Source organism: Battus philenor, unplaced genomic scaffold (assembly GCF_028537555.1).
Source record: "Battus philenor isolate CCGP_79_NKW_IND1 unplaced genomic scaffold, ilBatPhil1.0.hap1 SCAF_8, whole genome shotgun sequence".
Taxonomy (NCBI): Eukaryota; Metazoa; Arthropoda; class Insecta; order Lepidoptera; family Papilionidae; genus Battus; species Battus philenor.
The window spans coordinates 11,626,260-11,643,835 of NW_027181748.1; the positions used below are offsets into that span (position 1 = coordinate 11,626,260).

General features: G+C 36.4%; 1 protein-coding gene across 1 annotated transcript in view; it reads right to left on the reverse strand.

Annotated features, from left to right (window-relative positions):
• Positions 1-2,471: 2,471 nt before the first annotated feature.
• Tusp (WD40 superfamily protein Tusp) overlaps positions 2,472-17,576 on the reverse strand; it is a 30,063-nt gene continuing 14,958 nt past the window's right edge. Inside the window, exons 4-16 of the mRNA XM_068775247.1 lie at positions 17,115-17,288; positions 14,672-14,933; positions 12,366-12,466; positions 11,464-11,688; positions 10,723-10,952; positions 9,597-9,654; positions 9,485-9,518; positions 8,167-8,288; positions 6,176-7,874; positions 4,790-4,967; positions 3,988-4,141; positions 3,386-3,583; positions 2,472-2,588 (exon numbers count right to left, since the gene is read on the reverse strand). Coding sequence (XP_068631348.1) covers positions 2,472-2,588; positions 3,386-3,583; positions 3,988-4,141; positions 4,790-4,967; positions 6,176-7,874; positions 8,167-8,288; positions 9,485-9,518; positions 9,597-9,654; positions 10,723-10,952; positions 11,464-11,688; positions 12,366-12,466; positions 14,672-14,933; positions 17,115-17,288 — 3,552 coding nt within the window. The remainder of the gene's footprint in view (positions 2,589-3,385; positions 3,584-3,987; positions 4,142-4,789; positions 4,968-6,175; positions 7,875-8,166; positions 8,289-9,484; positions 9,519-9,596; positions 9,655-10,722; positions 10,953-11,463; positions 11,689-12,365; positions 12,467-14,671; positions 14,934-17,114; positions 17,289-17,576) is intronic.

The following is a 17,576-nucleotide window of genomic DNA, read 5'->3' on the forward strand; positions in this document are numbered from 1 at the left end:
AATATTTAAAAATTTCAACTCATTCAAAAGGATTGCTTTAAAAAAATTTAAATCTTAATGATATCCTCGCATTTCATTAAATGTGGTTGTTTAGAAACTTAGCATATAAATTTATTTGGTGATTTTTCAAAAATTTTATTCTGTAATCACTTTGTAAAAAAGACCAGTCCAAAAATGACCAGTATCACGTTGCCGGAGACAGGGGTATAGAAGAAGGGCCAATGCTCTGCAGTAAACCTATTGTAGCGGATGGCTGTTCTGTGGCGCCATTTAAATAACTCACCTTCAAGTCGACATGTATAGTTCATTTGAACTGTCTCGCAAAGAAATTACACCCACATAGCACACTCGCTAAGAGCAAACTTCTGATGAGATGATACATTAAAACCATATTATGTAAGAAAACTGACTAATGCTAAAGATGTCATATATTCAATAATGTTCTAAGGACAGTAACACCACAAGTATATTAAGAATAAAATTACCTGTGTGAACAGCGATATGAACTGTTATTTGTTTGGAACACCGAGTTCTCAAACCTACGAATATATAACATTTTATGTTTCCTCCCTATTTCTTGCCCGTGTTGTGTGGAAAAAGTCGCAGTAGTAAGAGAAATAAAATAACAATAAATAATTTTGACCTGTTAATTACATGTTAGGAAAGGTAACTATAATTGTTTTTTCTCTTCAATTTTTTATTTTAATTTTTATGGCAATTTTAAGGTACTTTCAAAATTTGCTTTGCATATCCCTATGTGCCTTCACATAAAGCCCTGTTATCTATAAATCCCTTGTTCTCCTCCCTTGAATTTGTTTTCGTTATATTTGCAATGATACTTTTTTCATTACTTAAAAATAGTACCAGCATTGGTGTAGTTTTCATAATGTACCTAAAACTGGCAACTATAAATAATTTTATATTTATGTAAACCCACCACAGCTGACAATACAATTCACACAATTCACATCATATTAAAACAATTCAACTCAATAAAAGTTAAGAAGTATATAAGAAAAAACAGATTCTAATATTCTAGGTAAAAAGAAAACAAAGTAGCTTAAAAAGTGGAACATAGCAAATTCAAAAATTCCTAACGTCAAGCATAAGATATAAGACAACATTCTCCTATAATTTAAGTGACCTGTATAGCTAATGCTTGTTCTTCCAAAAGAAACTGTAGAATTTAACAATAAAGGCCACTATTCTTATTATACTGTAACAACACTTAGAAATTCTTAATTTAAGTACATAACTATAGATAAATATATATTCAGCTTTCAATTCGACGGTGATTTTGAATTTTCATTGTTTACACAATATATCAGCTCAAATCAGTTAACAGTTCAATTGTGAAGTCAAATGTGTTGGCTGGTGTTCACTTGTATTTCATGAAATTAATAAATTATGACTTACCATGGTCAGTAAGAAAGTAAAATAAAGTGTATGATAGAAATGATTTTTCGTAACCATAGAAACGAAAATAAGCAATTTAGCCTCTTTTTCACACAATAAACAGGAGATATTAAAAATGTATATACTATTTTTTGAAGATTTTATTCTCAAACATTAATTAACTCATAATTTATTCTAGTAGAAAATCTCTATGAAGCCTTCCATATCTCTTTATTAAAAAAAAGAAATAAAGGTCTGTGACTGAATGTTTGTGTGTGGACGTATGGATAATTTTGCATGTAGATAAAATTTGCAATTGCGTTGTTTGAGCTCGACAAGAACGAAACTTGTCTCTGGTAAATGGTCGTATTACTTTTCAATCAAACATATGCTTTGTTTTCTGGTAATTTGGATTTCATCAGTTTGGTTGACATGAATACGTAAACAGGCGAGATTATACCTAAGTAATGATAAAATATATCTAGCCCAGTTATCATTTATTACCATTTACGTTTCCATCACCATATTGGGCATCAAGACGGTATTCAGTAGTGAATTTTATTTTGGAGAATACTAATATATAATACAATATGTGTATCAATTTTATCAAATTTATATTATAGCTAATTTGTAAACGGGCTAATGTGAAAATATATAACATTTGTACCCACATATATTTTATACAATACATCACACAAATTATGTTGGAACCAATTAGAATTTTCGTCTAGTGTTAAGTTACTTGTATTGAATATCTTACAACGCTACCTATCTAAAGCCTGTGTAAAAATATTGGGGTGGGAGGCTGTCGTTAATTGCGACTGTAAAGCATATTTCAATAATGTATAACATCTAACGGATTGATGATTACATCCTGTGTCGCCAAGAGTTTAGGTATACATTTAACATTTACGAAGTAGCTGATAAGCGTTGAGGTACGAACAAATTTTACATAAGACCTTATCTAAAAAAATTAAATATCGGAAATGTTGAGAGCGGGTGCGTCGAATTTCATTTGGCTCTAACAGAAAGTTAATTTGAACTACTCCCATTACCTAGTTGTGCCGAGCAAAGGTTTATTTCAATCGCTGCGTGACGTTAGCTAAAGCGACGGCAAACGCCTGAAGTGCTGAGAATGGATACTGGAAATCCAAAGTGTAAGCATTGCCATCAATTCGCCCAAACTGCATCACCTGTAAATAAAAATTATTTACTGCTACGAAAACTTTTTATTCTAGAGACTTCCAAGAAAGCGTGTCGATCAATCCGTTTCATAAAACAAAACCTATTCAATTTCTTTCGTGTTCGTGTTCCTTTTTTATAAATGTTTTATCGATTCCTACATGATGTATTTCTAAATAGAGCCTTTAAAGTTGTAAAATAGAGATTGTGTAGGCTAGACATTGCATCCAGTAAAATTCAGAGCAGATATAACTAAAACGACGGACATTCATCACCCCATCTTATAATCAACAAGGTCGTCTGTCGTCGTCCAACGTTGCCCGTGCCTCTCCGTGGTCTTCACATAAGTTTATGGTTATTAATTGGACCCAGTTTCCCGTTTGTTCCACGCGCTGCGTGGACTGTCCACTGCCACTTCAATTTGCCAATGTGCGGGGCTATGTCGGTTTCTTTCGTAGACGAACCTACGAAGGTGCTCATTCCTGGTTCGATCTTGCCTTTTCATATAAGTAACGTAGGAATGCACAGTACCGAAATACGTGTCTTTGTTCTTAAGGCGAAGATCGTTTTGCTTTTTATTCTTGAATTCCACGGATCCAAGGCGGTAGAGTGCAGAGGACGCCTAGAGTAAGAACTATTTTAAGGTAGCGATGCACATTCTTCTATTTTTTTTTCCTTTTGGCGGACGCTCCGTGAAGCGACCGGGCTTGAGAGCCCCAACGAGGGGACCTCGGCTAGGGGCCTTCACTCGTTAATAAAACGCCGTAACATCAGACATGATGGCGTTAATGTAGCTAATTATTATTACCTGTTTCCCGAGGTACTCAATCTGGAAGTTCTTGGCGGATTCTTGGGTGACCCGGCCACCAAAGTCAAGCTGGTAGACTTGACTGTTTTCGTTCCACATGGGCGCCTTGTTGTGCATGAGCAGCTGTCGACGTGAGTGCGGGCTGGCAGCGCGCGAGTCGCCGCTCGACGCCGACGTCGCTCCACCCGCGCGCTTTAGCTGACCAGATTTGCGTAAATTAAAAAAAAATCCTGGGTACACGCCTTAATCTATAAAATTTTCTCATACTGCTTATGATCATTGACCTGTGACTCGGTTTATTGGACTCCTTCATTCTTTCTATCGCTTTTTGACCTGAACCATCACAGGACCGTGTCAACCATCTTTCGAATGCCATAAATATAGTTTAGTTGGGACATTTTTTCAATTTTATTGAGGAGACTAAAGGAAACTTTGTTTCTGAGTAAAAAAGGATATAAAACAATTTTAAGCAATTTAAAGAAAGTGCTGCGTGGCTAGAGCTAAATATCTTGGCTTATGAGTGTATTTAGCTCCATTCGTTACATTGTACTCCATGGTCATACGTGTATCAAATTGTTTAAAAGCAATAGTTAATGTCATACCTTGTTTTTCAGCTGCGCCTTTTGGAAACTTTCTAAGTCTCTATAGTTTTTGCTGTTAACTTCGCTGTAGCCACCGTTTGAGTACTCGTCGTCTGAGCTTTCTGAAGGTTTTTTATTCCTTCTGCGATTCAGTAGCGGAGAGTTCAGGAGTTGTCTGGAAAAATATTTTTAAGCAAAGGCAAAGTTATATATTTTTGTAGGTTCATGTAAGGCCGATTTCGGTTTTGGCCGCCCCGGGCAAAACCCAATTTTGGCATCCTTTTAAAAAAAATTACATATTTAATACGAACTATAAAATATTGAAAACGGCAAATAATCAAAATTATGCAGTAAAGACCCGCCTGCAAAGATTATCTAATAAAATAGTACTTTTATTATATTTACATGCAAGTGATGCAATATATCCAAGTAAGTTATGCTATTTCTGTGACATACAAGATTTTTTGTAATGCTATTAGTCAATGTAAAAAATATGTTATTTAATATATCGGCGCCCCTCTAAATCTGGCGTCACGAGCAGTCGCTCAACTTGTTCGCCTCTTTATCTGAAGCTAATTTTGTTTGTTCCCTATATAGGCACCTGATCACCATCATATCAGTCAATGTACGTCCATTACGAGACATAGACCTGGAAATATCGCCACTATGACCGGTCTCGCGCTGCCCGCATCCGACTTTATCCAGTCGCGGGTTATGCAGATACATGAAATAAAAGAAAATGAATATCTTCGCTATGATTCTAGTTCTTTTTCAAAAGACCTTCAACCCGTTATACTGTAAAGAGCAAAGTTAAGCACATTACCGTATCGGTGATGCCGATGAGTAGCGCTGTCGACGTGTGTGTGGCGGGGAGTCGGCGCAGGCGGAGGACGTTGGCTGCGACCTCTTCGGCCGTGGCGACGCAGGCGCCGAGCTCACCTCACGCGCAGCACTGCGCCCTCTGGCGGCCAACAGCCGCAATGCCAACTGCTCCAGAGAACCTAGCAACGATAATCGTAACTAATACTAGTCACTCCTAAAATTTCAAAAATGGAGTCGGAATAACAAGTTCTGATAGTTTTAGTTCCCAGAGTGGTCCAAGTAGACCCCTAGTCCACAGGGGAATCGACAGAAGACTTGGTATGCCAAAAAAAGTGGGGTTTCACAATTCGTAAGCACCGGTAATATTTTAGGAAGCTCCGCGACTGTAATTTGTAAAAACTTGCATATTCCATATTCAGTACAACATTTTTTGTAGTATTTCTACAATATGGTACAAATGTCATTGCTGGGGGAACACCTGAACCACCTAAATTTTGAGAGAGGTATATCAGATGGATTCTGGCAGCATCTGAGATTGAGAGTATATATATATACACTCTCAGATGTTCTCAGAATCTACTTAGTAGTAGTACTTCCTTCCTTACTTAGTAGTACTTCCTAGCCTGAAAGCTCAGAATTGTAACATGCCTATATCCTCAAAAATAAATCATTCACGTATTTGCTTCCGATAGTCATACAGTTTGTTAAGCGCTCACTTCATTCAATTTTACATACAGTTGGATCTTTTTAAAGTGCACAAATGAAATTGTACTCTTTAAGTATATGCATTTATAAAATCTAACTAAAGCATTGGGGGTATGGCTTTGTACAGTTTGTGCTCTGCAAAGAAATTAGCATGTTTGTTCATGATTATTTGCAAATCATGATCTTGTTATTTTCTTTCCAGTGTCTACAAAGCAAGATTAACGTATTCGCACGATGCGTGTCGAATAGCCAGGCAGTGTACGTTATGAGTATTTGAGAATTACAAATTACCCTTTAACTAATATTGGATACCATACAGCGTGCAAAAGAAAGTTTTATTAAACCAGAAAAATTATATTTATTTTAGTTTCCCCGATTGTAAGAAAATCGGTTTTAACATACTAAAATTCTCTTTCTTAAACTAACTACGGTATTGTTTTTAAAACATGTTACCATAGGACCTAAGTATAGTAATGTATCTATTTAAGCTTGCCGAACCGAATTTAAAAATGCCTTAGCTTTAATGTCTGTTGCCCTTTTCTAATCATGCGTGATTGCTAAGCGCAGATTTTGTGTATTAAAAAGGCATCTAGCAAACAATCAAGTTAGATTTTGCTGACCTCACCGGTGGAAGTATCTCGAAAGTAACGGCAGGTGTAAAAGCATCTACTGTTGTACTAACTATAATACTTGCTGTAGTCGGAGTCGCTGTCGGTCGTGACGGGCATCGGGGCGGGCAGCGGCGCGGGAGCCGCTCGAGTGCTGCAGGCTACGCAAACGTACGACGCCGCATCGACATCTCGCCGATCGTACGGTGATACCAACCGACAGTTCGTGCATACAGGATAATCCCTTCGAGATCTTCGTCCTACCCGACCTCCTTCTTCAGTACTATTTCCACTATTATCCTCTCCCGTACTGTTACATCGGCTACTAGAATTCGCTGATACTGTATCGTTTTTCTGATTAGAATCTGAGCGCGACTGTCGCTTGCACTTCTCTACAGTTATCGACAGTTCGCCCGAATCAAGACTTCTCGATTTCCCGCATTTTTTTAAGCTCGGCGTTTTAGTTTCCATTAGCTTGATATCGTTTGTTTTATATTGTCGTTTTGCTCTTCTATGACGCTTGTTATTTACCAAGACCAGACGACGCGGTTGTTCACCGCGAAGCGTTGTCAAACTATGTGCTCGGAGAACTTGGGGATCGACTAGGTCTAGGTAGCCCACACTACAACTGCGGGTCATTGTATCGTACACGGGCACACTGGCACATACAGGACTGATGGGGACCACAGTTGTGGTTCTTTGAACGCGCATCTCTCGTGGCCTCTCGCTTGAATTATTTATAGTGCTTTCTATTGAAGTTTCCTCATCGATGAATTTTAAATCTTCACTTTTTTGGATGTTCTTTAAGTTATCCGATCGTTTTACCATTGCATCAGGATGGACTTCGTGCTCAAAATTCTTACTGCACAATGATTTTAAAATTCTAGTATTCACTTCGTAAGATGCAGACTCGCCTCTGCTACAAATATTTTTACGTAACTTTGATAAACAGTTGTCCGTAACATGATTGTCACATTTTTTTATAGTAACCTGCCGACTTGGTTCTATGCTTAGGTTCAAATTGAATGTTTGTTGCTCAATGTTAGGTATATTGGCCTTTAAAGAAACGTTATCACCACGCACACTGTAGTCTGTCCGCCCACCGCAAAAGTCTCCCCGACCTCCGCAGGTGACAGTTTGTGGAGATGGTCTCTCGAAAATGATATCTGTAGGTGCTACTGCATTTTTAGGTGATTGCAGTGTTGGAACGGAACTTTCGCATCTTAAAGGAGATATGGCGTGTCGATTTGGCACCGCTGCTGAGTTGTTGACTCTTCTTTCAGCAGCTTGGGCTGTATGCCGCACTGGCGTCGAGTAAACACTTTCCGATACATTGTGAATAGAATCGTTAGTATCTATATAAGGAAACTCATCATAAGACTCGGCTCTCGCTATAGACGGATTTGAATTATTATTATTACTAGAATAAATATCATTTTGCATAATTATGTTATTAGAATTATTAATACGTTCGTTGAATGTTAATTTTTTCCTGATGTTATTATTTGTGTGCGACGGTGAATTTGAATCGTTTGGTTGGAATACTTCCTCCTCGTCTTCTGAAAATATATTTGGATTAAAATTGGGATCCGGGCCGATAGGGTAATCATCTCTTAGTTCAGTTATCATGAGTGTCATTTGCCTCGGTTGTAAATGCAGCAATGAAGTCTTATATGTAACTTGCCCTAAATTAGCAGGAACGTTTTTAGCTAGCCCGTGCATTTTGAATTTCGTGCCCCATATATTAGATGTAACTTCAACTAAGCGAATATTCTGTAAACAATAAGGAAATAATATTAAGTATGTGTAAAAACTTAAAGAATGCAAGTCAGACTGAATTTTTATTCAGTAAGTAATCAAGACCACAGACCGGCAGGCGCAGCGTAGATGTCTGACAAGGTGGACAAAATGGTTATATGTTAAGGTCGACGGAAAACGATAGAAGCAGGCTGGTTCCTATTGGTTTTATAGGAAATATACAGGGGAGGCCTATATGATATATAAATGATGATAATGAATCAATCAAGAATATTTCAATATTATTATTGTATAAAAGATAACCTACCTCAGGTAATGAGTCTATGTATGCAAGTTCATCGGGCGTGTCGTCTTTTTCCCCATTTTTCCTTGCTTTTCTTCTCTCGCGAGCACGTCTACGCCTTTGAAGTCTGGGAGATCCTGTACAACCTACAGAACATCAGGATAAAAGAATTTATTGCAAATATTTTAATGGAGGTGTTCTATGAATCCAGTGTTATCCTCCTTTTACATAGTTCTTAAGTAATGAAATAAAAAACCTGTATGATGTGAATATTTTAAATAAAATGAATTTAGTAAAGCAGTAAGGAGAAAGGTAAAGGTATAGAAATAAAAGCTGAAAGTTTGAATGCAATATCTGAAGAAAAATTGGAAACATTTATTCATTTTGAATAAATGATAGTGATTACTTGTGTACAATAGAAGTGTACAATTGTATGTGATTTAATTATTATATTTGTGTGGTAATATTATATATCTTAAAACAAAAAAGGTTTACTACTGTACAGTAGTAATTATTAACATTATGTGGACATTGCTACACTGGGTTAATATGCCAAAAACAAAGATGAACATTGAATAAATCATTTGCTTACTAAAAATTGTATTGACTGTTGAGAATTGTTCTTCCAAAAAATTGCTGGGTTGTACATTTATTGAAAATAAATAATTGCAAAATAACATTGTTGCCTATTTAAATAAACTTCTAAATAAGATCGAATATTCGGTTAAAAAGGGGGTTATGGTCAACATCTGTTGTTTATTGTACAGATGTTAATAGTTTGTTGACTAAGTATTGTTTTGTTTGTACTAAAAAAATTGTACAAGAAGAAAACGTTATCTGTATGATATGTGGAGGATATGTGCTCAGCATAACTGATTTGATAGAAAGTAAATAAAGCTCCAATGACATTTCTTGACTTCAAGTAAACCCTCATAAGTTTGCAAAGTGTTCTGATCTGTGATGAAAAGAATTCACAATAGGGACAATCGCCTTTTTTGTGAAAAGTTTTAGAAACGTATTTTCTTTAAAAATCAGATCCAATATTTGTATTCAACATACGATGGATTATAGCTCATGTTGAAGGCACGTTGTGACTATCAACTGGATTAAATGCCCCACACCTAAAAAGAACAGGCGAAAAAACTCAAAAATAATTTGTTTTGAGCTTTGATATTTATGTTGTGTGTTATGCAATTTCTGGAAACATCGGTAATGTTTTATTGAACATATATTTTTATACGTATTTAAAAGCTACAGTCAATATTTAACTTTCTTTGTCACTTATTACATTTCGCAGTGTTTAAAGATATGTTAAAGTGTTAATGAAAGGTACCACACTGACCGTCTTCTTTCTCGCTGTCGGAAGAGCAGGAGGAGTTGTGGGGTGGCAGGGTGCGCTGGCGTCGCGTGGGCCTGGGCGTCCTCGGGGCCGGAGACATAGCTGCGCTGCCAATACTGCCGCCCAGACTACTGCCGCTCGATCCTGCCCCGCTACTGCTGCTACTGCTGCTACTCACCACGCCCGCTGTGTTTTCACCGCCTAGACATCACAAATATTTTTAATTCAAAAAAATCTACCGCAGTCAAACAGCCACGTAAGACAACAAATGAAAAATAATTCAAAACATAGTACACTCAACTCTATTATTTCACGATAGATAAGTTCTTTAGGAAAATGTCCATAAAAACCATGTGACGGGTAGTAAATTTAGGGTAACATTTCATGGCTAAAAATCATGCAAAACTAGTAATAATTAAATCTATATTCTATAAACATTTTAAAACAAAAGTAGTTTATTACCAAATACTTTAAATTAATGTACAGTCATAATTCAATAGATATAAAAACAACACATATTAAAACACGAATTCAAATTACGGACTGTACCAAAAATGTTATGATCAGTAGTTATGTCAGATATGCAGTTGTCTAGCAAAACTGTGGAATTAGAAGAATTTCGTATTCTCCTTATTGTATTTTGTTGCTGCATACATAAGTAAGCACTGTCAGAATTAAATTAAAAAAATAGGAATCGTGTTACAAATACGTCTATATTCTTATTGGTGAAACTCATTACTTCAAAATAATGTAAAAAAGATTTTGGTGTATTACGTTATGTATATTACTTACATACGTTTAGATTGTAGTTTATTTCTCGCTAGTGAACCAAAATATGAATTCATTTATTATCCCCATATGATCCACCACAGGTACCATAGATAGACAGATAGACATACCACTTGTGTACTTCATGACAAGAATGCCAGGGGAGCCAAATTTTATAGAAACTAGAATTAGATTGAATTCCTCTATAAAGCATTCTTCAACTCAAAGCTACGAGGGTTTCAAACGCGTAGTCTGAGAAGACACCACAATAAATACCGATGTTTCTTTTGTAGTCTCTTTTACAATATTCTTAATACAGTAAGCTCTGTTATTATCCCTTGAAAAATTTCTTACACAATAACAGAAATTTTACAAAAGTAAACTTCCTAAATTTATTAAAAGATAACTTAGAGACATTCACGGGAGTGTATTGTAGTATCGTACACTGTTGCCTAAAATAAAACTAGAAATACGTATTTAGAATACCTTCTCCCTGTGGATCAAATATGACAAACTCTGGACGTATTTTGCTGGTCCTTCGTCCTTTTAAGAGTGGGACTAGTCCTCCGAGGTGCTCCAAGTACAAAGTGTAGGCCCCTGCCTCCTCGTCGTCGTGACGCAGCATGGTGCAATGCAGCCGCCCCCCGGAAATCGGCGGCCTTGAGACGAACCGCCGGAGTTCATTTGTTTCGGGGACGTTACACTAGCGAACAATTAATTCATTAGAACTGTTGTGATATTTTTTTTATAAAATAAACTAAAATCTGCTTTTAGTGACTAATAAATTAAGATTCGTAACACAACTATATTCGTCGTCATCATCATAATTTTAGGCGAAGGACGTGTACTGCTGAACAAAGACTCCCCCTTAGATCCGATAGGGCCGGTTGGAAGCGCCTTGCATCCGGCGTCTTCCGACGACTTTATTATGCCCCTTAGGGCCCTAGCGGCCAACTGTTTTACCCGCTACGGAGTGTCTGCCTACTGCTACTTCAACTCTCCAATCTACTGGGACGAACGAAGACGAACGAAAGAAACTGACATCAGTTTCTTTCGTTCGTTTTCCAATTTCCTCATATTATTGACTTAATCAATCATATCACATTTCTATTAATGTATGGGGGGGGTGGGGGCTAAGTACAGTATTTAATGTCTGAGGGATAAATTATTGACGATGCAAGCAAAGTAAGAAAAATATAACCAAAAAACTATACCCGAATAGTATGCGCAAAAAGGCTAGCCAAGGCAGGCTGCAGCCGTGGTGGTAGAGGCAGCTTGGCAGCAAGGCGCGGTTCCTTCAGAGCCTGCGCAGCCCGTACTCTTGCCAGTAGCTGCAGGGGTGCCACTACCCGCCAGACACGTGCGGTGCACACAGCCCCGCCTACGCCGACGAACAAACGACGTGCCGCGTGGCCCCACGTCAGAGCTGTCACGCGCGCCTGACAAAGTATGCTTGTTTTTTATTAAATATTTAAAAAAAAATTACTTTTGCCTAGTTAGTAGATATTACAATTTTCTGTATCATTTTGGATTACACTGCCAACTGCCCAAATGTTATTTGCAGATTTTACGAGTTCAATGGGGCCGTGCGCAGAGGGTGCATAGCCATAAACCTCTTTCATGGTAGGGAAGCTCCGGGGCTCCCTAAGAGCCTCGGCTTGGGAGGCCGAGCTCTCAGATTGCTCAGGCGGATGCTCCATGCAGTTAATTCATGGCCCCCTCATTGTCACTAGTCCATAAATATACGTTAAGCATTCCTTCTCAAGGGTAAGGGTGTTCGAGAAGGTTGAACCTCGACTTGGTCGGTTGCTATTGTATTGGTTTTGTTTTCATAGTTCAGTCCTAGACTACGATTACATAATGTTAATTGGTGGAGACGTCTTGTTGTATTTAAAAACGCGTCATCGTCCATAATAACAATGGTTACTAAATGTAATAAACTAAATATAAATGTACAACACTTTAGAATTTGCAATAATTTGTACCCGTATGCAAATCAATCCACCATTAAACATTAGGTTTTATTAATTCAAGTAGTTTTCTTGTTGAAAATCACGAATATGGAGATATTATAAGGCTATCTTGAAGGGATAGTATAACTAAAGGCGATATTCACCTGTGTGTATGGAATTGGCACGGTGTAGATAAGAGCTCCAGTATCCGAGTAGAACTTGACTACGTTCTTGAAAGGAGGCGTATCGACTGGCTCGTTGGGCTCTAATATACAGTAGATTAATTTTATTAACAAACTTATATATATTACACAAAACTAAGGGTTAATAACCATGTTGTACAAACATTTCAGTCTTCTTAAGCCTATTTTTGGCACTAAAAATCAGACTAATAGTAGAAAACGTAGCAGAATCAGTTCAGTAGGTTTCAAAAAACTGTAGTTTTTACGGACAGTGACGTAAAATTTTATGTTTTTATAAATGTTAGATATTTTATTAGACTAAAAGATTACCAATAAGTAGTAAAAGAATGAGCGCGAGATTGAATTATTTCCGTCAAAGAAATAACCTTTCAATTCTCTTATTCCAGTCAGTAATTTCAAAGATATTTTCACGTATTTGTGTTGTTACGTCCTGTACGTGACAGGTAAGTATACATAATAACATCGATAATATTATTTACAAATTATTTATAAAAATGGCCATTATATCATGTCCGTCTTAGTAACAGAAATAAATTGAAAATGGTTATCAAAAGATAACTTCGTATTAAAAAAATATTTCGTGCCTTATTCTCATTAATGCCTTAAATTTATTCAAGGAAACAAAAAGCGATTCACAGCAGTAAAAACTAAATTAAACTTTGGGGTACGTGAGCACTAATTTAGTTTAGAGATTTTAAACCATAAAGTTTTATATAAAAAACTGAAATGCAATTTTTATTATTATAAAATGAGTTCATGTCAGATGATATTAGCAAGATATTAAAGTAAACATACATTATTTGATTGTGTCTGACGGTCAGAAAGACAGACTCAAATTGAAGCACTTTAAGTTTTTGCTTTGTACTAATAGTACAATACACTTTATTATCACTTCGTAAATAGGACCCGTCTAACTTTCTTCATACAAAACTACGGATATAAAAATTATTAAAGTTTTGTTTATTGCGTAACATGCACACGACCAAAATAATATGGAATAATGCTATTGTAGTTGGCGACACTCGCTACCAAACCATAAAACGTACGAATTTACGAGACAAACAACCGCGATCGTAAATTCTTCGTACAGATTGAAAAAGTGACCTCGCACCACTCGCCATGACATTCGCCAGACTTCGAAATACGCCAATAAAAAAATAGTTTGTTGCTACGCTACCTAAAAATATAATATTTAAATTGGAAAAAATCATTGAATTAGTTAGCTACTGTACTATAGTAAAGCTACTACAATTTTAAAGTAAAATGAATGAATCTAACTTTTTAATTGTTGACTCAGAAGTCGTTAAATTGAATGTTTAGAAATCACTTATTCTTCGTGAAAATTTTCGGATAAATCTGCCAACGCCCATCGTTTGTCTCTGTTATAAATAGTCGCTTTCAACACATCCATTATTCATACCCTTTTCGAAAGAAACTAGCAGAGCCGTAGGTGTGGCATGGAGTTTTCGTTTCAAACATTTCCCCCTTCCTCTTTAGACAAATACGCAGACACTTTTCACAATTCATAAAATAAAGGCTACGTCGAGGGTATTCAGGAGGGTTTTAAAATCTTTACGTACATGTGTATAGCCAATGAGAGCCTCGCGTGACATTGTATCACGAAGGAAGTGTTCAAGTAGGAAGTAAATTTACAGGATTAATCCCTACCTTGATATTGGAGTTGCCGCGTAAGGGTTCTTCATATTCAAAGTATTAAAGGAACCCTATTTTAATAAGACCGCCGTACGACGGCGCCGAGCATATTTGATCAAGTCAGGTTTTCTTACGTGTCTAGATAGCTTAAAGTGTGTTTGTTACATAGACAGAATTTTTGTACAAAATGTGTATTCCTCAGCGGAATTAAATATAAATTAACATTATTGACGCTAATTATTGAAGCACCTGAACTGTAAAGACTATATAAGCGTTTTATATACATAAATATCACACGCTTTACAATTCCATAACTGTCCAATTTCATTATGAAATTATTTATTACTAGTATAAAATTAAAATAACATTGTTTATATATATATATATATATAAATAAAAATATTAGTATAACATACTGACTGATAACTTTTATTTCTCTGTGGACAACACAAACAATTAATAAAATTAATAATTTAATTTTTCTGTAGAATTATTTAACACAAGTTAAATATCAGTAAACATTTATCTATCAGGTGAATTTATCATGTTTACTGATATTATTTAATCATTTTTTTAAAACAAAATGGGAATAAATGCTCATTAAACGTACTCACCTGTGTTTAAAGTCCCTGCGACGGCAAGCAGTTCACGAGAGTTCGCCCATTCCATAGCCAAAGTATGTCCTCTTAGGCCAGTAAACACCCGCACTGGGCTCACGTCGTCGTGACCATGCAGCAATACAATTTCCCCGTTGCCCAAAGCAACAGCCAGGACATGCCCATTGTTATTTTCGACGCCTTCTTCGCCTTCTTCCATTTTGAATTTTTCACACGACCACGCCATTGATGTTATTCCACCTTCAGCTACAAGCTGGACCTATTAAAAAAGATAAGTTTCAAACAGTTTTATTTACCATCATTACCATGTCAGCCGATAGGCGGCGATTGCAAGGCATAGGACCTTCTCCAAAGATTGCCACGATGACCGGTCTTATGTTCTCTTCTTGTCTCTTTTCGTCTTTTGTTCAGTTCACCTAGTGGGGCAAACCCACGCTTCTACCGGTTCCTGATTGCCACTCAAAAACGTTTCGGCCCCAACGGCCGTGTTTTGCACGAGCAACGTGCCCCGCCCACTGCCACTTCCGACGAGCAATTGTTCGATCTCCTCATTTCTGAATCGACTTCGTACCCCAAGCGTAGCCTTCTTATAAATAACCAATAGTAAACGACAAACATTTTATTTTCGCTAATTTATAAGAACGAAATAATGTATATAACCATTACTAGTCCAAACCTTTATAAATGGAAAATAATTTCTTAATTGACACTCTGAGGTCACTCTTTTATTTTTAAATATATATATCTGAACATAACCTAAAGCCCATCTCTAATTTCAAAGCGTGAAGTGGTACCTAAATTATTATTAATTGGATATATATTGTAGATACACCCAGAAATTATATTTGCAAAAGTTAGTTTAAAACAAATAGAGAAAGTCTTCGAAAATGATCCCTGAAGGCAGTTTTGTACAGTACGATGAATTAAAAGAAATTAACTAAAAAAACGGATCAATGCTTAAAATGTTTATTAGGTTAAAGACTCATTTAATAACATGATTGTTAAAATGATTATGAACATATTTTCCTAAAGATAAAAGAATCCCGAAACCAGAGCATCATACGTTTTGGGCCACAATTCGATCAATTACGGATGGTTAATGAGACTATAAATTCAGAAAACATAAGAGCGGACTGTTTGACCTAAAGATGGCACTTTTTGCAACAAGTTGTCATTTTTAGCAAACTGACGTGCCTGAATAAGTCGATAATGCATGGGGCATTATAAAACAATTATAAGCGCTGGTTGCTCGAAGACCTGTTGTTGTTTTTTTTTTTTGGAATAATGAGTGTTTTTCAAACATTATTTTAGCTATTTTTCGCAAACCTTCAAAAAGTACTTGTCCCAGCAATCCACGTTTTTTCTGCCTCATTCCCGACTGAAAATGAGACTCCATGCCAAACAATAGATGCTAATACCCATGCCAGATTGTGGACATGCCCTCGCTCGCTATTCCACTATTGTGTAAAAAGAATTGTTAGATATGTTTTCCCTCATATTACCTTAATAAAATCCAGGATTTTTCAAATTTCGCTTTTCAGACTGTAAGAAATGTACTCTCAGTAATGTATGCATGTTTTCGAAAAAAGAACATTGAGATCCTAATTAATAATTCTTTTAACTATGGTTTTGCTAAACCACAATCGAAAGTCTTAACTGCATGATAACAAAATTTCGCTTAAAAGCTGTGCGAGTCTATCCCCTTTTAACATCTGTTAAATTGAAACAAAGCATTCTTTTCGTTTTAAAATTCTTGTTTATAATCAGACTTGGTATCTGTTAGGTACTCTTAATTTAAATAGAGTAAAGAGAAGTTATGAAATGACTTGCAAACGCAACAAAAACTATACCAAAGCGATTTAACTACGCAACGCAATGTGCAAGCACTTTGTAACTAATTATTTGAATTTTTTTTATGGCAAATAAGCGTTGTTTCAACCTGTGTACTACATTTATTCCAGCGTTTTAGTTTCAGCGGATACCTTTTCCATGTACAAATATTCATGTAAAATATGATGTACTCGCTCAGTTGAGATGCCTACAGCCTCAATCTAATTTTATTCAATGAATTTTATTGACGATTTTGCGTCACTTGTGCTGGTACCACCACAGCGAAACAGTAAACCACTTTTTAGCCATAAATATTGATGGTCAGGAGTTCTCATACTTTAGTTTCCAAGTTCTTCTTTGGTTTCAGTGGTGGTTTACGCCAACAACAATACTTACTCAATACACGAAATTCTATTTTTCCATTTTTTTTTTCTGTACAAAATAACAGTCTTCTGCTGTTAATGGTTGTCAAACGCAAACTAAATGACGCAGCTTGCTCAAAATTTAGCAATAGCCTATTAATGGTGGCTAACGGCATCACTGTTGTATTTAAAGTATCTGCAAGATAACAGAGTTATCAAACAGCTCTCTTACGTACGGTATCACCTACCTGCGAAACCATAGCACCGTGCACGTCCATGACGACCAGCTGTGCGGATGCGGTACCGAGGTACACCTGCGCGTCGTCTGGAGTCCAACAGCCACAAGTAATTCTTGCATCTAATGAGAGCATTGATGACCAATAGCGCTGGCCGGCAACAGATCCCACCAGCACGAAGCCATCCTAGCCAAATGATTTAAATTATTAACTTCTATTCTAAAATTTATTCACTCATAATAACAAAAGATTTATTTAACACTACATTATTATTAAATATATTTATTCTTAAATACATAACAAATATTTCTTTCTTTATAGGTGTCTTATAGGACTTTCACGATCTCGTTTTAGTCTATTTTCAAAGTAATATATCTGGGTAATGGTGGTTTGTACCGACTGTGTTTCTTTGCCGTTCCATTGCTTTGTCCATTCATTCGACGGCTATCTTACAACTTTAATGATTAAAGTTGA